Source organism: Drosophila subobscura, chromosome U (assembly GCF_008121235.1).
Source record: "Drosophila subobscura isolate 14011-0131.10 chromosome U, UCBerk_Dsub_1.0, whole genome shotgun sequence".
In the NCBI taxonomy this organism is placed as follows: Eukaryota; Metazoa; Arthropoda; class Insecta; order Diptera; family Drosophilidae; genus Drosophila; species Drosophila subobscura.
Genome location: NC_048534.1, coordinates 23,215,311 through 23,236,195, shown reverse-complemented (window position 1 = coordinate 23,236,195; position 20,885 = coordinate 23,215,311). Strand labels below are relative to the sequence as shown.

At 51.2% G+C, this 20,885-nt stretch overlaps 11 protein-coding genes across 12 annotated transcripts; 6 read left to right on the top strand and 5 right to left on the bottom strand.

The window, feature by feature from the left end:
* The first annotated feature begins 83 nt into the window (after positions 1 to 83).
* LOC117900726 (RCC1-like G exchanging factor-like protein) lies at positions 84 to 1,541 on the top strand. The gene has a single exon (XM_034811201.1). It carries the CDS (start codon positions 131 to 133, stop codon positions 1,505 to 1,507), a length of 1,377 nt encoding a protein of 458 aa, XP_034667092.1. The 5' UTR covers positions 84 to 130; the 3' UTR covers positions 1,508 to 1,541.
* A 4-nt stretch (positions 1,542 to 1,545) lies between these two features.
* Positions 1,546 to 4,151, bottom strand: LOC117900728 (integral membrane protein 2B). The gene is made up of 3 exons (XM_034811203.1): positions 3,963 to 4,151; positions 2,462 to 3,194; positions 1,546 to 2,407 (listed from the first exon to the last, which is right to left on the bottom strand). Exons 1-3 carry the CDS (start codon positions 4,068 to 4,070, stop codon positions 2,262 to 2,264), a joined length of 987 nt encoding a protein of 328 aa, XP_034667094.1. The 5' UTR covers positions 4,071 to 4,151; the 3' UTR covers positions 1,546 to 2,261.
* Positions 4,152 to 4,888: 737 nt separating this feature from the next.
* LOC117900727 (cleavage and polyadenylation specificity factor subunit 4) lies at positions 4,889 to 5,919 on the bottom strand. The gene has a single exon (XM_034811202.1). The coding sequence runs from the start codon at positions 5,809 to 5,811 to the stop codon at positions 4,972 to 4,974; it is 840 nt and encodes a 279-aa protein (XP_034667093.1). The 5' UTR covers positions 5,812 to 5,919; the 3' UTR covers positions 4,889 to 4,971.
* A 232-nt stretch (positions 5,920 to 6,151) lies between these two features.
* On the top strand, positions 6,152 to 7,280 carry LOC117900733 (post-GPI attachment to proteins factor 2). Its single transcript, XM_034811208.1, has 2 exons — positions 6,152 to 6,928; positions 6,991 to 7,280. Exons 1-2 carry the CDS (start codon positions 6,298 to 6,300, stop codon positions 7,125 to 7,127), a joined length of 768 nt encoding a protein of 255 aa, XP_034667099.1. The 5' UTR covers positions 6,152 to 6,297; the 3' UTR covers positions 7,128 to 7,280.
* A 281-nt stretch (positions 7,281 to 7,561) lies between these two features.
* LOC117900732 (post-GPI attachment to proteins factor 2) lies at positions 7,562 to 8,464 on the top strand. The gene is made up of 2 exons (XM_034811206.1): positions 7,562 to 8,224; positions 8,276 to 8,464. The coding sequence occupies exons 1-2, from the start codon at positions 7,588 to 7,590 to the stop codon at positions 8,410 to 8,412; spliced, it is 774 nt and encodes a 257-aa protein (XP_034667097.1). The 5' UTR covers positions 7,562 to 7,587; the 3' UTR covers positions 8,413 to 8,464.
* Positions 8,385 to 9,415, bottom strand: LOC117900730 (peroxisome assembly protein 12). The gene has a single exon (XM_034811204.1). The coding sequence runs from the start codon at positions 9,359 to 9,361 to the stop codon at positions 8,468 to 8,470; it is 894 nt and encodes a 297-aa protein (XP_034667095.1). The 5' UTR covers positions 9,362 to 9,415; the 3' UTR covers positions 8,385 to 8,467.
* Positions 9,416 to 9,483: 68 nt separating this feature from the next.
* Positions 9,484 to 12,115, top strand: LOC117900720. Its single transcript, XM_034811188.1, has 6 exons — positions 9,484 to 9,928; positions 9,986 to 10,132; positions 10,186 to 10,480; positions 10,539 to 11,207; positions 11,262 to 11,498; positions 11,557 to 12,115. Exons 1-6 carry the CDS (start codon positions 9,593 to 9,595, stop codon positions 11,988 to 11,990), a joined length of 2,118 nt encoding a protein of 705 aa, XP_034667079.1. The 5' UTR covers positions 9,484 to 9,592; the 3' UTR covers positions 11,991 to 12,115.
* A 249-nt stretch (positions 12,116 to 12,364) lies between these two features.
* On the bottom strand, positions 12,365 to 14,140 carry LOC117900723 (probable ATP-dependent RNA helicase DDX28). The gene is made up of 2 exons (XM_034811191.1): positions 13,215 to 14,140; positions 12,365 to 13,154 (listed from the first exon to the last, which is right to left on the bottom strand). The coding sequence occupies exons 1-2, from the start codon at positions 14,058 to 14,060 to the stop codon at positions 12,417 to 12,419; spliced, it is 1,584 nt and encodes a 527-aa protein (XP_034667082.1). The 5' UTR covers positions 14,061 to 14,140; the 3' UTR covers positions 12,365 to 12,416.
* A 158-nt stretch (positions 14,141 to 14,298) lies between these two features.
* On the top strand, positions 14,299 to 16,159 carry LOC117900724 (probable global transcription activator SNF2L2). 2 transcript variants are annotated; one of them, XM_034811195.1, is made up of 2 exons: positions 14,299 to 14,782; positions 14,813 to 16,159. In XM_034811195.1, exons 1-2 carry the CDS (start codon positions 14,381 to 14,383, stop codon positions 15,914 to 15,916), a joined length of 1,506 nt encoding a protein of 501 aa, XP_034667086.1. In that variant the 5' UTR covers positions 14,299 to 14,380; the 3' UTR covers positions 15,917 to 16,159. The 2 variants fall into 2 exon arrangements, with proteins under 2 accessions (XP_034667086.1, XP_034667083.1); XM_034811192.1 differs by having other exon boundaries at positions 14,299 to 16,159.
* Positions 16,078 to 17,130, bottom strand: LOC117900731 (28S ribosomal protein S2, mitochondrial). The gene is made up of 2 exons (XM_034811205.1): positions 17,019 to 17,130; positions 16,078 to 16,961 (listed from the first exon to the last, which is right to left on the bottom strand). The coding sequence occupies exons 1-2, from the start codon at positions 17,041 to 17,043 to the stop codon at positions 16,156 to 16,158; spliced, it is 831 nt and encodes a 276-aa protein (XP_034667096.1). The 5' UTR covers positions 17,044 to 17,130; the 3' UTR covers positions 16,078 to 16,155.
* Positions 17,131 to 17,266: 136 nt separating this feature from the next.
* On the top strand, positions 17,267 to 19,348 carry LOC117900722 (vacuolar fusion protein MON1 homolog A). Its single transcript, XM_034811190.1, has 3 exons — positions 17,267 to 18,014; positions 18,079 to 18,230; positions 18,291 to 19,348. The coding sequence occupies exons 1-3, from the start codon at positions 17,386 to 17,388 to the stop codon at positions 19,130 to 19,132; spliced, it is 1,623 nt and encodes a 540-aa protein (XP_034667081.1). The 5' UTR covers positions 17,267 to 17,385; the 3' UTR covers positions 19,133 to 19,348.
* The last annotated feature ends 1,537 nt before the right edge of the window (positions 19,349 to 20,885 follow it).

Sequence of the window (20,885 nt, the reverse complement as noted above, 5' to 3'; positions counted from 1 at the left end):
GATATGCGATGTGCCCAGAGTTGTGCAAGGCTCGCGCAACGCCCACTTTCCAGCACTGTTTCCAATCGATTGTTATTGTTATTGTTTTGCACCTGCAGTTTGTTTAAAAAAAAAACGAATTTGCTGGGAAATGCTGACCACAGTGAGAGTCGGAGCATGGACAGCTCCACGCCTGACTCGCAGCTACACGACGAAGGCTAAGCGCAGCGTGCTCTCCCAAGACAAGAGCAAAATAAAGGACTACACGCCAAAGGTGTCGGATCCACACGCGCACCGGGTCTATGTCTGGGGATTCCAGGAGACCGGCGCCCTCGGGCTGCAGACGAGCGTGAAGAAGGCCCAGGAGCGATACACCGAAATGGTCCACCACCCGACACGACTCCAGTTCTCGAACAACAACGAGATCACAGATGTGGCAGCCGGCTATGGCTTCACCGCCTACGCTGTGCAGCGTTCCGATGGCGAGACACTCTTTGGCAGTGGCCTCAACACGGACTCCCAGCTGGGCTTCCAGGTGAAGGGCAACCCCAAGGACCCGGCCAACCTGGACGTGATCATATATCCCACAGCCATTCGACTGCCGCGGGAGCATGGTGAGACGGACGAGGACATGCAGGTGCGCAGCATGGCCGCTGGCAGGGCCCATCTCGTGGTGGTCACTCGGAACGGGACCATTTTCACCCTGGGCAACAACTCGTACGGCCAGTGTGGTCGATCCATCATCGACGACGAGAGATATAGCCGAAGCGCTCTCATCCACAGGATCGCCCAGACCGATATCTGTGGGGCGGAGGACGAGATCGTTAGCGTGGAGTGCGGCCAGGACCACACAATGTTCCTCACCAAGCTGGGCCGCGTCTACACCTGCGGCTGGGGCGCCGATGGACAGACGGGGCAGGGAAACTACCACACAGCGGGTCAGATCACGCTCATCGGCGGCGACATCGAAAAGGAGCGCATTGTGCGGCTGACCAGCTCCTCGGACTGTGTGCTGGCGCTCAACGAGCGGGGCGACGTATTCGGGTGGGGCAACTCGGAGTACGGACAGCTGGACGACTCGGAGCACGCCCAGACACAGATAAATACACCGCGCGCCCTGCAGCTCACCAAGGGGATCGGTGTCATCAAGGATGTGGCTGCTGGCGGCTCGTTCTGCATGGCTCTGAATGACCAGGGACTGGTCTACACCTGGGGCTACGGCATCCTGGGCTTCGGACCCTTTGTGGAGCAAACATCAAAGCCGCAGCACCTGCTGCCACCCCTGTTTGGGCGCAACGATTTCAGCAATGCCACCACCGTGGTCTCCATTGGCTGCGGTGTCTTCCACATGGGCGCCGTCAACTCGGACGGGGATCTGTTCATGTGGGGCAAGAACCGCTTTGGCCATCTGGGCCTGGGCCACAAGAAGGATCAGTTCTTTCCCTTCAAGGCGGCCATCAACGGAAAGGTGACGAAGGTGGCCTACGGCGTGGACCACACCATAGCCCTGTGCAAGCCTTACTTTTAGACAAAATAAATAATGTTCAGATAGATAAAGAGATTGGCTTAAAGATCACAAATTCGCGTTTAATACATTTAAATACTTTAAAGAACATTTAGAGTAGTGTTTCTTGTTTGTTTCTGTCTGTTTCTTTTGATAGTTTTTTGTTTGTTCGGAACTCGATCTTGTTCTGTTTCCATCTGTCGAGTCGAGTCGAGTACTGTCTGTGCATGTGTAAATAGCTATCGATCTCTCGTGTTCTATACATTAACTGTTAGATAGTTAAAGAGCATATACTATATTAAATATGTACTTGGAATGGTATGCATTATGCCTAGTCGCGCTTCGACTAAATACTCCCAGAGTAGGGTGGATTAGGGAGTGTTTTCCCCACCCTGCCCTACACTCTCCTACTGCCTGGCTGATTCATTGCTTCGTATTTGTCACAATTTCTTCAATCGCATTTTGATTGCGTTCTAGGTACATTTTTCTTTCGCTTCTCTATGATTTGCTTAAAAACTCTTGCGAGCTCTCATACGCGCTCGCAGAGTCATCGATTGGCCAATGGATATTGTACACTCTTCTGTTCGGTTCTGTTCCGTTCCGTTCGGTTCTGTTCTGTTTTTGGTTGTCTAACCTGATTTATAAGCATTGTCCTCAAACTGGCGACTACAAACAGATCGATCTTCGTTATATATAAATCAATTCTAATTAATAATTTGTTTAGGTTTGTGTTATTTTATATGTTGTTTAAGCTTAAAACGGTTCGCAACTCAGCTCCTCAGGCCACCTGCTGCTGTGCGGACTCGCTCGCCTCGTAGGCCTCCACCTCGGCTATGTTGGACAGATCGTACTCGATGACGCCCTTGCCCATGAATGCGGCATACTTGCCGGCATCCGGTAGGGGATCTGCCGACCGCTTGGACACTGCAAATGAAAGATATGAGAAAAATCTTCGGGCTTGCTTTGCATGCCACTTACCGCCAGAGATGAACTTCTCCATCATGTAGACCTTCATGTCGTAGCACTCGTTGGCAATGCGCTCCGAGATGAGCGAGAGATCGGTGATGCGGGGTGTGATCACGCGCATATTGCGGCGCACTCGCTCCGTGTCAATGTTGTAGTATCCGGTGCCCATTTTCTTCATTAGATCAACGAAGCTGGTGGGCGGCAGAGTGGTCTCCCGGTCGAGGGGCATGATGAAACACCGATTGGTGGTGGTATCAATGATGGCCGACTGGTTCTCCTTGAAGTCGTGCATGAAGCGTCCACGGCGACCGTCCTTGAAGTCGGGCACATCGATCTTGGCATATCCCTCCTCATCGCTGCTGTCCAGCTCGATCTCCTCGCGGAAGAAGTTCTCCTCGTCGCCGAAACGCCGTTCCAGGCCAGTGCCATCGGTGGAGCTGGCGCCACTGAACTGCGGCAACAGTGCCCGCCAGTTGATCTGGGCGAAGCCATCGTCGCTGCGTGGATAGAAGCGCGGCATCTCGATCGAGTCCTCGGGATATGGAATCTCGCAAAGGGCGTGATAGCGCATATTGGCATGAGGTGGGGCGTACAGCCTGTAGAGGGTCCAGCCGCCCAGCACTCCCATCATCATGACCACCATGGCGATCAGGAAGAGCAAGAAGGACTTAAGGCAATGGTGCTGCGGCCTATTGAAGACCATCGACTCGGCATCGGCCTCGGAGTCATTGTAGGCACCTTTGGGCTGTGGGTTAACAGGATTAGCAGGAAATATCAACGTAAAAGCTCCACTGAGCGCACTGATAAACCGCATAAAGAAAGTACAACGGGGGCTGGTGACTCAGATAAGTGCTCGCGTTCACGGGCCCAGCTGTTGGGTCGGATAAAGCTTTCCCAATGCAAGAAAAGTAGTGCGCAAGCAGTTATCGGGGGCACTGTGTTTACGACGGGCTGTGATGTGCTGTGCTGCTTGCTGGTCAAAGGGCAATTGCAAATAAAAAAGCAATACAAAGAACTTTGCATGGGTTTTTCCTAGTGCCATTTTCAGGGCCAACATCTGCGTGCCTGGCAATCAACAGGAAGAAGTGACCCCAAGGAAGTGGGAGTGGGCGGTAGTGGGTTTCCCCTTGGGTATCCCCAGGAAAAAAGTGAATGGGAGCCATGGGAGTTGGGGTGGCGCTTTGGCGTTTGCTGGCTAAGAAAAAGAGTGCAAGGCCAGCGGGAATTCCAGCATGGAAAAATCAATAGCTATGCACGTCAGGCTGCCGTGCAGAGGCTGGGCGGGCACCAGAGACGAACACGGGAATTTGGGCCACCTCCTACCCTACCCCTGTAAAGCAAGAGAGCTGCCCCACTCGTCGTGCAAATGTGTGTGTACATATGGGAGACTTAAATTGCACGAGGCGAAACGAAACTTGTAGCTTTATGGGGCCGAAGGACAGTGGAGACTCGGGGCCTCGCAAGGACACGAAAACGTTGCGCAAAAATGGCCATTTTAATTGGATAAACTTACAGCGATTAGCGAGCCATGGTGCATCAGAGCCTCATCGTTGAGGTTCATGGGCAGTGGCACCTTCTCCTGGTCCTTGGGTTCGCCCCTCAATTTCGCCAGAATAGTCATTGTCACCGTTTTGTGGTTTTTCACGAACGAACTGTGCTCGAATCTGTTTGTTTATTCGGAAAATTTTAGTGCGCAATTGGGGCTGTCGATATTTTCTGGAAAATGTATCTTCGGTGTTGCTGTCGATATTTGTTGATGAGTGTTGCTATCGATGATTGCTGATGAGGGCATGCAAGGTGTTGCATTGGAAATGTTTATACAATATTATGCTTAGTTTATTTATGACCTCTATGTTTTTTTCACTCCAGTCGATAGCCCAGTGCCATGGTTTGACTGGAATTTCCACTATCGATGGTGGCCACTATCGACGTTTTCCCAGCCCTAGTTTCCAGCGTTAAAATTTACCTTCTAGTCAAAATCATATTCATCGATTTTGATGTTCTTTTAAATATTACCAGTTAGTTAGGAGTCTCCGCGCAAAAACTAGAATTTAATCCGATTCATTAAACATTTCTCCATAAGATTGGCTAGATTTCACGACTTTTTTTTTTAATGGAATGTTTACAAATTAGGTTTAAACATAAATAGATCAACCAACAAAAATAGTATAAAACGTTACGCGGGTTCCTGTCCAACAGTATAGTATGGGCGCTTGTGTTACCTATTTCCAATAATTAAACAATGTTAAAAACGACTTTATCTTAGACTGACATGTTCTTATCCTTTCCATATGATTTCCATGTAAATACGTACTTGCATCAATAGTGATGGGTGATAGATATCGCATTCCATGCTCACACGAGAAAATATTCGATTGAAAGAAAATCCTACAAATCGAATATCAGCTGAATTTAAACTCAAATGAAACAAAAATTAAATTTTCTTCTGGCTGCATGACGGAAGATTTATTCTATACTGAGCCCTTACAACTTACATATACCAATAACCACGGCACTAGGCACTATTTATGACTATGTTGATTTGAGAGAAACGCTAGGTGGCCCTTGGGACACTTGTTGGCGTAGTGGCCCTTGTGCCCGCACTTGTAGCAGGTGATCTCCTCCAGCGGCGTTGGTATTTTCAGGAAAGGCGGATGACTAAGCGGGCCGTCGTCGTTGCCATCGCCGCCGCCACTGTGGTCCATGGCATTGATATTGTTGCGGTTCTCGAGGCTGCCTGCGTATTGCTTGCAGGAATTGGCCTTGTGGCCGAGCTCGCCACAGTAGTGGCATGTAGGAAGCTTCTTGTGTAGCTGGTCCTTGCTGAGGTCCGCCAGGGGCGGCAGCTCGAACCGCGGATGCATGTGCTTGCAGTTGGGTCCCTCCGGGCAGAATCCGGCCAAGTAGTTCATGCAGAGCACGCGCCGCAGATGCTGATGGCGACAGTGGGGTCCGTGGCGGCAGAAGCCACGCTTGTACCAGGGGCAGTCTTTCACCTTGCTCTGCGGGTCGATGTGCAGGAACGGGCACTCCTTGTTGTGGCAGGCATTGAAGCGGGAGTAGAAGTAGCACTCGGGCATCTTGGTCATGTCGTACTCGTGCAGGAACTCGCACTGGTCCCCCTTCTTGCAGAGGCCGCGCAGCCAGTGCTTGCACACGATGGTGCGGTCGCCACGTATGTGACGGAACGGGCACGCGCTCCCCTTGTCGCACTCCTGGCCGCTTCTTGTGATGAAATTGCAGACGGCCGCAATGGACTTGTCCATGCCATAGAACGGCAGCGGGATTGCGCCCACCTGTTCGATGAGATCCCGCTCCGCCTTGAACTGCAGGCTGTTCACGTTGGCCAAAAGGATGTCCATGACGATGCTGATGCGACACTTACTGCATAAACAAAAAAGTTGCAGTATTTTCTTCCTTTTTTTGCGCGTGTTGTTTTGTTTAGTGCCAGCTAGAGATGTGCATGGCCGGCACGATGAATCGATAGAGCTCTCCTGCCACGAAACGATGTGAACCTCGATTTTCATATTGTTGTATGCTGTGTTTTTTATCCACTGCAATGAATCAGCTGAGCTATTTAGTCGTCGTTACATAAGATCCATACTATCACAAAATTAAATTCATTTAGCACATCATCACATCCCACCATCTCTCTCATCCATATCGCAAATCAGTGCCTCATCTCTAGTATCGGTCGATAGCTATCTAGTCTTATCGATCAATTTGTTTACCATTCTTGCAATGTTTACAACGTAGGCATTTGCTTAATAATAGTACAGTAGAGCTGATTGGGTGCGAAAAAGTATGTGAGCCGCGCCCCGCCATCAACCGACCACCGCCTCCCCGCCATGTTGCCCACGTACGAGCGCCTGAACGACCCCAAAAACGTTTTCTTCCGACTGCCCTTTGCTAAATTGGCTCTCGCGGCCCTGAGCCTGCCCCTTGGTGGATTCTTCTTCTGCGTGGTATGGTCGCTGCTGTTCGACTTTGTGCGCTCCACCTACACGCACTGTGACGTGGTCAACTACCTGCCGTCGGTGTCGGCTGCCATAGGAAACTATGAGCCACAGAAGACGATATGGAGGTTGGCCATCTTCCTGCACCTGCCCCTCCGGCTGGCGGTGGCCAAAATGTATCTGGAGTACTACAAGGAGAATATCAGGCGAAGCCGACGGCTGCTCGGCATTCTGGCCTGCTTCCTCAACGTAGTGGAGGATCTTGCCCTGTTCTGCCTGTCCTTCTGGACATCCGCAGACAGCTATGAAACGCACCGCAACGCGTTTGTGGTGTTCATTGCGTGCAGCGAGTGCTACATGCTGATCTCGTACCTCCTCAACAGGAATGCGCGCAAGGTGGTGCTGCTGCCGCACGAGGAGAAATCCCTGCGCTACAAGCGCAATCTCTTCCTGGTCAATGTGCTGGCCTTTGGGCTCGCCGGCTACTGCTTTGTCCGGCACAATGCACGCTGCGAAGCGGGTGGTGAGTGTGGCTCTACTGAGGAATTTCAAGTGTAACTAAATCCATGTCCTTTTCATTTGCAGTCTACACCTTCTTCGCACTCTTTGAGTACATTGTTGTACTCACCAACATGGGATTCCATATGACCTCCTACTGGGACTTCTATGCGCTCAACGTTGTCTGCGACGCCAGGCACGGCCTCTACCTAACCCAGTTCTAGATAGCGATAGCAATAGCATTCACATTCACGTCCTAACAGCCACTCTCGAGTATTCTGTACATACGCGGTATTAGCTTAAGCTCAAAGTTTACTTAATTTTACCAAAGGAATTTAATTTCGGACCTCCGATTACCCCAGGCAGGAGCTGGATCATTGCATTGCATTATTATTTATATAAACTTCTTATTGAATTTAGATGGCTTTAAGGCGATGGCTCGGATGGTTCTATTAGACACATAAGCAAACGCATGTCCACATCGGTTGGTTCTATAATTTTACAATTAAGCTTATCCTCTGAGGTTTTTGTTTAGCTCAAAATTTAGCTCAATTCTATGTCCTATGTCTATGTCTATTAGTGTGCTTGTTTTTCTTATGAATTTCTCTTCGATTTGTGTTGAAATAATTAACAAAGTTGGCTTTGAAGTGGGTTTTGGTATTTGGTTTTATTTACGTCAACGCCATGCACTCGATTCCAGAGGTGCCCATTTGCGTGCAGGATGTGCAGCCCAAGCGCCGTTTCAGCATACGGTTGGCCCCTTTGCTCGCTGCTGGCCACGCTTCTGTACCGGTGGCAATCATCTTCTACCTCTTCCTGTCACTCCTCACAGACTATGAGGGCACCACGTACACCGCGTGCACCAGGCTGAACGTGTTTCCATCTCTGTCGGCAGTGGCCAGGTCCCAGCACATTGGCTGGCGGATTACCTGCTGCACGAACTTGCCTTTTGGTCTGTTCACCAGCTGGCTCTACTCTCGCTACTATCGACGAATTCTACCGCGCAAGGTGCGCCCCTTTGGCTGCCTCTTGGCTCTGTTACTGGTGCAGACCTCATGCAGCTTTTTCCTGTGGGGCATGTATCCCAATATTGCGGGCGAATCGACGCTTCACAGAGCGGTGGCCATCTCCCTGTTTGTGTCTTGCGCCATCGTAATGGCCGGATGCTATATGCTCCACAAGTACTATATCTGCGTGGACAAGCAGTCACAGCAGCAGCTGGCCTACGGGCTGAAGTGCAAGCTGGTCGTCACCTACTTCGCCGCTGTGCCCATCATGTGGTGCTGCTACTTTCTACACGAGCACTTCTGCTTTCCCTTTGGTGAGTGTGGGCGATGGCAGAATCTTTCAAATCTAATTTGAATCTTTGCAGCTTATTCCGTGTTTGGTGTCTGTGAGTTTGTCAACATTTGCAGCACCTTCCTCTACCTGGCCACCTGTTACTTTGACTTCTACAATGTGCACATCTGCCACGACCAGCGTTTGGGCTTCTTCCTCAGCGAATTCTGATTCAGATCTTATTGAATATTGTACAACAAATAATAAACACTTAGACTACATTTGGCTACGTTTCGTAAATGCGCACGAGGTCGTCCAGGCTGATGGGGTAGCTCGTCACCGGGCAAGTGCCGTGCTCCTTCATGTGGCTGATGATGCATTTCCAACAGAAAACATAACCGGAAACGGAGCACGCTGTTGGCGTTTGCAGTGACAGCAAGCAGACGGGGCACTTGCCCTTCTGTGGCAGCGTTTGCTTCACTTCCTCTGGCAGATCTAGCTCCGGCATGGCCTCGGGATTCTGCAGTGTGCCGCCAACCTTGCGGCGCTGATCGTTGGAGTACCACCACTGGATGAACTGCAGGAAGAAGGCCAGCACCTCCAGCATTTTCAGGAATATATAAGTCCACTTGTCCTCCTGGGGCGGCTCACTCGGGTAACGCAGGGTGAGGCGCATGGCACGGAACAGCGGCGAGTGACTGGACGCCTGTTTGATGAGGTATGCAAATGTGTGTACCGCCTTGGAGGCATTGTAGGCGTGGAACAGATTGATTAAGTACGGTTCCCAGGCGTAGGTTTCTTCGTGTTGGGCGCTGCGTGTCCGCAGCTTACGCTCAATGTACGGCAGGCAGGTCAGCAAAGTGGCGGAGGTGAACTGTTGCGGTCGGGTCAGGAGCTTTCCCGTGCCAGTGGCTGTGCGCTGCAGTCCGTAGAAGCTCTCGCCGAAGGAGGAGGCGCGATTCCGCAGATACAGGTACTGTAGGATCCAAGTCAGCAGCGGCGACAGCTCCTCTCGCACTCGAAGGTTGCCCCAGAGTTTAAAGTCCAGCCGCAGGCCAAAATAGTCGAAGATTTTACTCAGTGCCGGGTATATCAGGTTGTCCAGCGTCTCCGCTGCTGATATTTCAAAGATCGAAGGCACATTCTGCAGATTCTGGCGCACATTAGCGGCTTCTGCCATGGTTACTGGATGCACACCTGGTGTGGTTTTATAATACAAAATAAAAGTGGAGTAATAAATAAAATCAAATCAACAGTTTGACTAATCAGTGTTGCAAGTCGACTGTCTATGTGAAGTGCATGCGCTTCTTTACAACACTGACTGCAGCTCCAGCGAATTGTTTTGTTTATTTTCCGCCGAATTAAATGTTTAATATCTGAATTCATACGGAGAGCTGATTCCATCGAGACAATGAAAACCCCTGGTGCTGCGAACACAGACCCTGAGCAGAACAAATCATCGCACAACAAGGTCAGCAAGAAGTCCACAAAGTCGCGCTCCAAGTCCACAAAGTTGGAGGTGGGAGGAAGCAAAACCTCAACTTCTGCCCTGGGATCAGGTGTGGGTGTGGGAGTGGGCAGTCTACCGGCCACGCCCACCCATGTACATATGGTAACGACACCCACAACACCGACTTCCAGCCATGCCAACTACAACATGTTCGACGCTTCCTTTGCGGTGGCCGGAGGAGGACACGGCGTGGCAGGAGTCTCTGCGGCTGAGGCCTCAGGCAACACCAGTCGTATAGTATGTCATTGTGTTGCACCAATTCTTTTCCCAGCTAACGCTTATTGCCTTTACCAGAGTCATCACAAAAGCTATGCAGGCTTCGACCCGCGCAGCGTAAAAATCTTCTGGGAGCAGCACGACCAAACGGATGTGGAGTTGTCCCAGGATGTGTGCGCACGGCTTGCCGAGGATGCATCCTACAAAGTGTGGGAGCTAATCAATGTATGTACACCACTCGTACTGTGGCTCGTTAAACATTATTCTTCCTGTTGCAGAACGTGAAGATATATTCGCGCCATTCGGGCGGTGTGGTGACCTACGATCTGGTCAATGAGGTGCTCAAAGATGCCGACGTGCCGCCCATGTTGGGTGCCATGGACAGTGACTGGGATCGCATTGACTATGACGGCAGCTACTACTATCACTCGGACAAGATTTTTGAGCTGCGGGACGAGTTCCAGAAGGAGATCAGCCTCAGCCTGCCAGACGACGCGGATTTTCACAGCTTGTGCCCCGTGGAGGACAAGCACACGGAACAGCTGAAGATGTCTGTACAGAGCCTGGTCACAGGTAGTTTTGAAGCACCCAAATGTCGTTGAAGTAACCTTAAACTTTGAACCCTTTTCAGCTGCTCTCTTTGCCGACAAGAAGACCCAGTCTGCGGCGCTTGCCTTTGCCTTTCAGACGCCTCTAATGGGCTCCATTTACCGTGTCATAGTCAGCAAGATGCTCCAGCTGCTGGCGTTCAAGCAGCAGGAACAACTGAGTCGACGCTGCTGGCGGTTGCTGCGTGCTTGCAACTACAATTCGCAGGCAAACCAAAACGCCTGTCGCCAGGAGTACTTCCATCTGGCCGAGGTGCTCGTCAGCCAGTTGATGGCTCCCTACGAAACCATAAAGGCGCCTCCCGTGGCCAGCGACAACACAGTCCAAATGGAGCTTGAGGAGCCGCTCAAAATAAAGCCGGAACAGTTCCCTGATCCAGCGATGGATGTGTGCAAGCAGGAGCCTCAGGAGCAGCAACAAGAACAGGCTGCATTTGCCAGCGATCCGCCGCAGCAGCAGACCATCTATAAGATCAAATCGGAGGATGATGAAACCAATGAGATTGAGGCGGAGCCGCAGCATCTGTCCAGCTACTTTGCCAGTCCCGTGGGCAACTGCCTCGTGGACGAACTGTGCGAAACGATTGGCCATCTGGCCTCCCAGAGCGGCTACCTGCATGCCGAGTGCCTCTTCCTGATCAAGCGACGACTGAGCAGATTCTTCGAGGGTCGCGATGTGTGCAGTGAGCGGGGTGCGTTGTCCTTGCGTATCAGACTTTAAATGTTAATTTTTGGATCTCGTTTAGATTTCCAATACATCAGCCGTGCGGTGCGCGGACTCATTGCCCTGGGGGCGTATGCTTTTCGTGAGTTTATTCCCTACGTTTACAAGCTGAATGCGGATGAAATACCCGACAGCCTGTGGCAGGACCTGGCGCCGGCTGCCATCTTCCTCGAGGGCAGGGACGATATATACTTGTACGAGTGGCTGGAGCACGGCTGCGGGGCAACCAAGCTGCAGCCATTTATGGTTTACTATGCACGTAAGTGGACGACTAATCCCATCGCCCATTTCCCCTGCTTAACCTCGAACATTTGCAGGTGCTTATGAGGAACTTGTGACACGTCGCTATGTGCGTGCCAAGACACCAGTCTACCGGATTGAAGCGACACCAGGCGTACGTCGGCTGGAGTGGAGCACCTTGGCAGCGGCCATGTGCCACGGTGACGATCCCAGCCGGGCCCTCAAGCCCAAGCCCACATTGAGGGAGGCTTTCCCCGAACTACAGCTGCCGAATCTGCGGCACAATTGCTCTGGCAGCATTCGCTTCAAGTTCGCGGGCTGCCGCCCCATGCTGCTCAAGGCCAAGGCTATGCCAGTTCCACAGGCAATGGATTCACCATCCACCATCAACGGAGGCAGTGGCAGTGGCAGCAACTCGGACATACTCATCGCCAGACGCAAGCTATTCAAGCCGCTGACAAATGTGAGACGAGAGGTGCCCACCAGTGGTTACCATTACATTAGGATTTGAATCGGAAGAGTCAGATTCTATCTGTATCTCAGTGTTCTTTGTTTCGGGGGATCTACATGGAACACCCTTTTTAAATTAGGTCTACAAAAAGTCACAAAATAAATATGTATTTATTATCAAGTTAATGGATCATGGAACAGATTTTGAGAAAAGGATCGTGAAAAAAGCACGACCCGTTGAACTCCTGCCCGATCGATTGCTCTTGGCTCATATCGATAGCTGTTTTATCGATAAATGCACACAGAAGAAGAAGAATGTAAACAAAGACAAATTATTTAAAAAATCATGAATTCCGCTCAAAACTTTGCTGTTCGGAGCGCAGATTCCGCCGATTGGTTATATTCGAAAGGCAAGTAGGCACCATCAGATCTAGCATTTGGCGTTTAAAAACACATTTTATTCTCAACACAAGAGATAAAACTAAACTTAGAATGCCTCCTCTTGGGCCTGTGGTGGCACTTCCATGCCCGCCGCCTTCATTTCGGCCATAAATCGTTTCTTAATGATATTTGCAATGTTTGCATTGACATCCGGCAGCAGTCCACCGGTGCGTGCTGCATGCTCTATTCTCTGAACAACATCGATCTCGCGGCGGGAGGAGATGAAGTTGGAGACTAGCGATTTGTCCGTGTTTCCCACTCGACCGATGCGCCCACAGCGATGAATGTAGTCGGAGATGTGCAGGGGAAAGTCAAAGTTGACCACATGACGCGCCCTCGTGGTGTCCAGGCCACGACTGCCCACGTCTGTGGTGGAAAGCACATCACAGTGGCCGCTCTGGAACTGATCGAAGCGGCCCAGGCGAATCTTCATGAGCATGTCGCCGTTCAGATTGAGGCAGTTCACGCCGCTGTTGTTCAGGAAGATGGCCACAAAGTCACTGGTGGCCGATTTGTTGCTGAACACAATGATGGGACGTCGCTTGGCCAGATCCTGCTTGACCAGGGTGAGCAGATTGCCCGGCCGATCCGCCTTGGACATGCGCAGGAACTTTTGCGTGACATGTGGCATCAGGTGGTGCAGATGCGGACTCACCACCTCCTGAATGGTGTCCACATCGATGACGCGCTCCAGAATCTCGCGTGTGTTTGTGGGCATCGTGGCCGAGGCCAGCACAAGCTGAGTGCCCACAGTGCGGGCATCCTGTTTTTGGACCATGTGGAACTGCAGTGGAAAAGAGATACATTTAATCTACATCCCCGTTAAGGATTAGCGGTGACATACGGGGAATCTCCTGAGGAAGTACGTCAGTTTGTCGGTGAAGCTGTCGTCCAGCAGCGTGTCCGCCTCGTCCAGCACCACATGGCGCACCTGCTCCATGCGGTAGATGCCCGTCGTCACCAGTTTGCTGAGCGCGCCCAGCGTCGCCACCAACACATCGACCTCTTGGAACTCTGGGTTCATCATCAGCTGCTTTGTGCTGCCGCCCAGCAGAGTCTTCACCTTGAGATCCGTGCCCTGGCTGAGTTTCTCGGCCACCTGGGCAATCTGCGTGGCCAGCTCGCGGCCCGGCGTCAGTATCAACGCTCGCGGTGTGTTGAAGCTTCGTTCCGTGATCTCCCGCTGCAGCAGTCGGTCCAGGATGGGCAGCATGTATGTCAGGGTCTTGCCGCAGCCCGTTTCGGCGGCAATCAGTGCGTGGGAGTCGCCGTGGACAATGGGCAAGCCCTTCACCTGTATGCCCGTTAGCATCTTAATGCCGAGTTCATTCTGCAGGTTCTCCAGTAGCTTCGGATGGAGCTTCCCCACTTGGCCACTGTCCAGAAAGTCGGTCACGCTCTGCATCTCTTGCTGCAGCTGGTTCCCACTGACGCTGGCATTCAGGGTGAAGTGGTCGCCCTTCGACTTGTTGTGCAGCCATCCCTTTGACGCCAGAGCAAGTGTCCCGAATTTGGCATCCGCCCGCTCGTGTTGCGTCAGATTGAACTGCGTCCGGCCACATGTGATAAGTGGCTTTGGTTTGTCCCGCTGTTTCGTCACCTTTGGCTTTGTTTTCACTGCTACGGCTGTGGCAGCCGTAGCCAGAGGCCTGGAGGTTTGCACTCGCAGCACCAGAGAAAGATTCAGCATGGTTCGCTCCGTATATTATTCAATTGTTTTCATTTAAACCGGTGCGTGGGTGGGTGGTGGAGCAGCTGTTGTGTATGTGACCGTAAAGTGAAAGTTGTATAATACCAAATAAAACATCAACAAACTGGTGTACCAATACTTATATTTACGACTGTGTTTGCACGATACATCATTGATTACATCGATATACTCGGTTCGATACGCGATAGCTCTATATTGACATTTTAATGGATATTTTGTTCCATCCCTAGTCGAAAATTCAGAAAAAAAATAATTATTATTTGAAAAATTCGGGAAAAGCATAAATTCTCACTCCGAAAATGTCTGAAAAAGACGCTACGGATGGGGACCCTGGGCAGAAGAGGTCGAAAAACAACGAGAACGATGCTGCTGGTGATGAGGTGGCGCAAAAGTCGTTGACAATGTCCTTCATGGACTGGAAAAAATGCAAGGAAGCCCTGAAGCCAGATGCGAATGCGGGAGGAGGACAGCGACGTAAACAATGGTCCCAACTCGAACACAGAAGCTACAACAGCGGCGGGTGCAGCGGTAATGGTAACAATCAATGGAACAACCAGGACAGAAATAATGTTCCACCGCTCAGCCGCCCGCCACCGCTTCCCTTGCAGCTGATGTCAATGGGTCTGGGCTTTGGAGGTAATTTCAATTCGGGTCCCCCACCCAATATGCCCAACTGCAATATGGGCAACATGGGCATGGGCATGGGCATGGGAGGACCTGGTCCTGGCCCTGGACCTGGCCCGGGACCTGGACCCTGCCGCAATAATGGTCATAATAACGGCGGCAACAATCAAGGTCCACTGCAACCGCCTCCATTTTGGGATGACATGATGTCGCCGAATCAGAGACCGCCTCCCATACAGCCACCAATGCCCAAGTGTCCGAGTCTTTGGAACTTGCTGCCCAAGGACAAAGGCCAACGCCAGAATCGCACCAACCAGACGCCCAACAAGAAGTACAAGCTGAACAACAGCAGTAAAAACGTGGCCAAGGAATCGTACCTGATGCCTCCTCCACCGCCGCCACCGCCATCCGATCCGCCTACCGATGCTGACGCCAACGACACCAAGGACGGCGCTTCCACGGCGAACGGTGGACAGCCATCGAAGAAGAAGCGAGGCGGTGCCTTCATACAAATCAACGGACAGTGGATACAAAAACCGGAGGCGCCGCTGCCACTCGAGGATTCGCCGCCCGGCACCAAGGAGGATCGCCAGCGGCAGTGGAAGGAGTATCGGCAGGCGATGAAACCGTTCAAGAATCGCGAATTCCACAACTGGAAGAGAACTGTGCAGCGGCTGGGCAAGCTGCCGCGCGAGGAACTCGACGAACAGCAGCTGGAGCGACTGCAGAAGGCCGAGGAGTACATTGGCGCCCACAAGGCAATGCTGACCATCAAGCATGCCGAGCGCTGGGTGCAGCAAGACAATCAGAAGAGCGATGATTCGGACAAGACGCAGGTCTATGTGCGTCGCCAGGTCAATCCCAGTTACTGGGACAAGTTAAAGCAGAAGCAAAGCCTGGACAACAATGGATTCCAGCCCGGGCAGCTGGACAGTGAGCCCGCGACGCCATTCGTAGGCACTGGTCGGGCCATCAAGGGCGGGTTTCCAACGGAAGCCCAGACGCAGGTGCCAACACATCCGCAGCCGCAGCCGCAGCTGCAGGCAACGCCCATGGGTCAATATAACTCACAGCATCAGCAGCGGGAAAACAATTACAGCAACACCTTTGGAATGGTATCCAACAGCACGAGCACGAGCAGACCGAACTCCTCGTATTACAGCAACTACAGCAACAGCTTCGTGAAGGGCGACATGCTGCTGCCACCCTAGAGCCGAGACCAGCCAGTGAGCTGGAGCGAGGGCTACACCTAGTTAACAATTGGCACACTTACACCGAGCTGTGGCTGCGACTTCGATACGAGCACAGGTACAGTGGATACGTCGCGAGATCAACCCACGAAAGGGAGAACACAAGACACAAGGTGGGTGGATGGATTACACACGGTTCACTGCACACGACAGCAGCGGTATTTGTATTCAGATAAATGTAACAAATTCTCATCCTAAAACTAATTGCTATTGGTTTTGGTATTGCGGCTACGCCTGGGCTGGCTCTCGTCCAGGGGTGGAAGGCCCAGCAGCTCGCGACGCTTGCGTTTGCCCCTCAGGATGGCCTCCTTGAAGAGATTGCAGTAGAGCTCAACAGCTGCGGGGGAATCATCGTTGCCGGGCACCGGATAGGTAATCAAATTGGGATTGCAATTGGTGTCCACAATGCCGACTGTGGGTATGGCCATCTTGGCCGAATCCCTTACCGCCGTGTGCTGGGACATCACATTGTTTTGGGTGTTCAGGAAAATGCAGAGATCGGGCAGGCGGGTAACCGCATCGAACTGCACATTGGCATTGGTGAAGATGCCGCCACGCCAGAAGCGCGTGTGTGAGAACTCGCCGGCCTCCATGGCCTTCTGCTCCACCAGATGGGCATTGAGGGCGTTGCGATTGAAGAACAATATGATGCCATCCCGGAAGGCTATGTGGGCCACAAAGTTAAGGGCATCCCGCAAATGCACGGCCGTCTTGTCCAGGTCGAAGATCAAGTGTCCCAGGCGACTGCCATACAGATACGGGCGCATGCGCTCGTCCAGGGAGCCCTCTTTGTGGCCATAGTGGACGCGTGCATTGAACAGGTCTCGCACGGTGAATAGATTGTGCACCTGGAAGTAGTCCGGATGCTTCAGAATCCGCTGCTCTATCACGGGTATGTCTTCGGGTTCGGCCTCTGTCGATACTGTGGTGGTTACTGCCGGTGCAGCCTCTGGTTGTGTGCTCTGAAGCCGTCGGGGCAGGCCGCATAGCTGGCTAAAGCGAGGCACTACGTACCAGGAGCATTTAAAAATATTTTTCACCAAGGTTTTCATTAATTACTTACAGTTATTTAGTGTTTTTCTCAACATTTTGACGCGGCTCGTGTTTTCATAACCAATCTTCTTCTTGCCTTTTAGCGAGTCCCACAGAACAGCTGTTGTGCAGTATTGTGTAGCGTCATTAGCGGAACAAAATTATTACCCAGATAAATATAAATTACATACAGTTATTTAATAGTGGAATAATTTAACACAAATTTGTATTTAATCACTAGTTTTCCAAAAATGATAACATTTTTACTGCAACATGGATCAGCTGTTTCTGGGACAGTGCTGGAAAACGCATCAGTCAGCCGACTGAGTTGTAAACTTTTCTTTGCCAAATAATAGCAATGATTGTTCTTGGAAGACTACTAGGACTTTATTAGCAACATGGAAATACAGCAAACGTCGCCCAGCCTGGCCGTATCGGACACGAACAGCACCTGCGAGTACCTGGATGCAGAGGGCGAGCCGGATCCCAGCGACATAGACAGCAACTTTTACGAGGAGGCGGATCACGATCACGATCAAGAGGCTGAGCAGCAGAAACATAGTATTATCTCTGAGCTACGCGATGGGCTGGAGCCAAGCACTAGCTCTACCAGCGCCATCAGTCCGGAGCCAGGCAAGTCCAAGGGACTGGCCGCCTCCGTGGAATCCCTAGCCCTGAGCACCTCCACCAGCGCCAAGACAGAGGACAGCAGCAGCAACAGCGCTGCCTTGGACGACGACCAGCACGACTACCAGCACGACAGCGTGTGGCGCGGACAAAAGAAGCACATCTTTATACTCAGCGAAGCGGGCAAGCCAATCTTCTCGCTGCACGGCAACGAGGACAAGCTGGTCACCCTCTTTGGTGTCATTCAGGCACTGGTCAGCTTCGTGCAGCTCGGGCAGGATGCCATCACGTCCATACATGCGGGCGGCATCAAGTTTGCCTTCATGCAGCGTAGCTCCCTCATCCTGGTGGCCGCAACGCGCACCAACATGAGTGTGCAGCAGTTGCATCTGCAATTGGGGTAAGTGATTTATTGGACTTTAAGAGCATTCCACAACTGATGAACATTTCAATTTATATTCTAGGGATGTCTACAATCAGATACTGTCCATACTGACCTACTCACACATGACGAAGATTTTCGAGAAGCGCAAGAACTTTGATCTCCGTCGCCTGCTCTCCGGTAGCGAGCGGCTGTTCTTCAATCTGCTGGCCAACGACAGCAGCAGTGCTCGAGGTAAGGCTTGATCCATATATAGAAACCAATTATAAATATTCCAACCTCTTTCGCTTGCAGTGTCCAACAACATTTTCACTTTTCTGACCAACTCCATACGCGTCTTCCCCCTGTCGACGACAGTTCGCTCGCAGATCACCAGCGCCATACAGAGCAACTGCTCGAAGATCAAAAATCTGGTGTTTGCCGTGCTGATAGCCAACAACAAGCTGATTGCCTTGGTGCGCATGAAGAAGTACTCTATACATCCGGCTGATCTCCGCTTGATTTTCAATCTGGTCGAGTGCTCCGAGTCGTTCAAGAGCTCCGAGAACTGGTCACCCATCTGCCTGCCAAAGTTCGACATGAACGGGTATCTGCATGCACATGTCTCGTATCTGGCGGACGACTGTCAGGCGTGTCTGCTGCTGCTCTCTGTGGATCGGGATGCCTTCTTCACGCTGGCCGAGGCAAAGGCCAAGATTACCGAGAAGCTGCGGCGAAGCCATTGCCTGGAGGCGATCAACGAGGAGCTGCAACAGCCGTTCAACGCAAAACTGTATCAGCAGGTCTTGGGCATTCCCGAGCTGCGACACTTCCTGTACAAGCCCAAGTCGACGGCCCAGCTGCTGTGCCCCATGCTCAGGCATCCGTACAAGTCGCTGCAGGAGCTGGAGCGTCTCGAGGCGATTTACTGCGGTCTGCTGCATCGCATCCACAACAGCTCTCGGCCCCTAAAGCTCATCTACGAGATTAAAGAGCGCGAAGTAGTGCTGGCCTGGGCAACGGGCACGTACGAGTTGTACGCCGTCTTTGAGCCTGTGGTGGACAAGGCCACGGTGATCAAGTACGTGGACAAGCTGATCAAATGGATCGAGAAAGAGTACGACGTGTACTTTATACGAAGTCATGCCACATTCTGAGCTTGCCGAGCATGTGGTGAGCATTTGTATAGCTATAAAGTAGAGTGACATGTGAGATACAGATACAACTATTTTTATATTTAAACAAACTTTCGCTGCCTCTAAATTGTTAACGTGTTACGCCGAACGATGTTGTTGCGTTGCAGTTTTTATGGCGTTTATTTAACTTAATCATGTATACCAATAATACGCATGTACATTTGTAATCTAAGTAAATCCTAAAGAATAGTTGAATGATTTTTTCTTTAATTTTTGTTGATTAACTTCGAAAATTGCAATGTCAAAGTTGTGTCGCGTACAAAGCGTCTCACACGACCGTCCTTCTTTCTTTAACTGTTAAATGTTTCAAAATTCCGTTGTTAAAAAACAGTTATAGAACTGTTGGAGAGCGTGAACGTAAGTGCAGTGGCAAAAGCTAAAATCAAGGACTCTCTACATTGGGTAAGGACTTGCTATGAGTCTCAAAATAAGTCCTCTTAAGAGAGGGCGGCGCTCGCTGCGCTTGCGCATAGTTAAGAGAGAGCGAGAGTGAGAGCCTGGTCTCCGAAGGGGATGACCGTAAGTTGTACCCCCAGTTATGCCAGGTCCACATCCTGTTCGCTGAGCATAGAAAAAGTTCTTCTCAGTTGAGTTAAACGTGAGCTTACGCACACTCCGCTTTTGTGTGGCAGCAGCAGGAGATTCCAGTTGAACCAGTGCCTAACAATAAAATTGAAATAATTTTTGCTTAAATCCAAAGGAGTATGTGAAATGCACACCGCAATCATCGAATAAAAGTGAAATTCAACTGAAGAAAAATCAAATGCAGCGTGTAATTTCCATGTGCCGTTTCAACAGTTCCTTTTTACGGAGGAGGGCAGCGCTTCGCTGCTCTCTTTTCAGCATGCGCCACGCATTTTTTGGGTGTTAAATGCTCGTGTATCTGTCGGTTTTTGCGCGCTTAGTGCGGCGGCATTAATACACGTCCTTTGCGACGCGCACACACACGCAAAAACATGCTGCCTATGTTTTTGTGAGTGTATGTACGTTTGCTGCTGCTGTTTTATGCTGCTGCCGCTGCTGGCGCTGCTCAACACTGATGTGACCCGCTTCGTTAGTTTTGCGCGCGTGCTGGCCGCCCGTTCCCGTTAAACCCGACTCAACCCGGCTACAGTGTGCAAATCATTTAATTTATGACCAAAATATATTTTTATACGCATTTCTCGTGCATTTTGCCTTTCGTTACCGTTCGCTGCCATTCGTTTGCCCAGCCATCCATCCTTAATTTGTCAGGCAAACGCTGTGTACTACCAGAGTTATCAACATTCCTAGCAGCGTCAAAGTAGCGACAGCAGACCAGCCGTGGTAGCGACGGCGACAACAACAACAAGAAGCTCTTCCTGGCTAAAGTTTCACCTTTGTGTGCTTCACGCATACACACACACGCAGACACACCAACACTCACACATTCGAGGCCACAGGATGTCTTTTTGTGTATCCTAGAGTTATTTTGAAAGCAGCAGAAGAAGCAGCAGGAGCAGCAGCAGCAGCAGCAGCAGCTAACACGCGCTTGTTTTGGCCAGGCGACGCCTGGCTTTTCTTATTAGTGTGCATATGTGTGTATGTGTGCATAAGTACAAGCAGAAATACGAGTCGCCGGCAGCGGCTAGGGCAGCAGCAGAGAATTGAAGGAGCTGTCAGAGGGAGACTAAACGGGAAGCAGCCGAAGGTGCATGCAAAGGAGCCGTAGGATTCTATTTAATCCGAGAAAAGT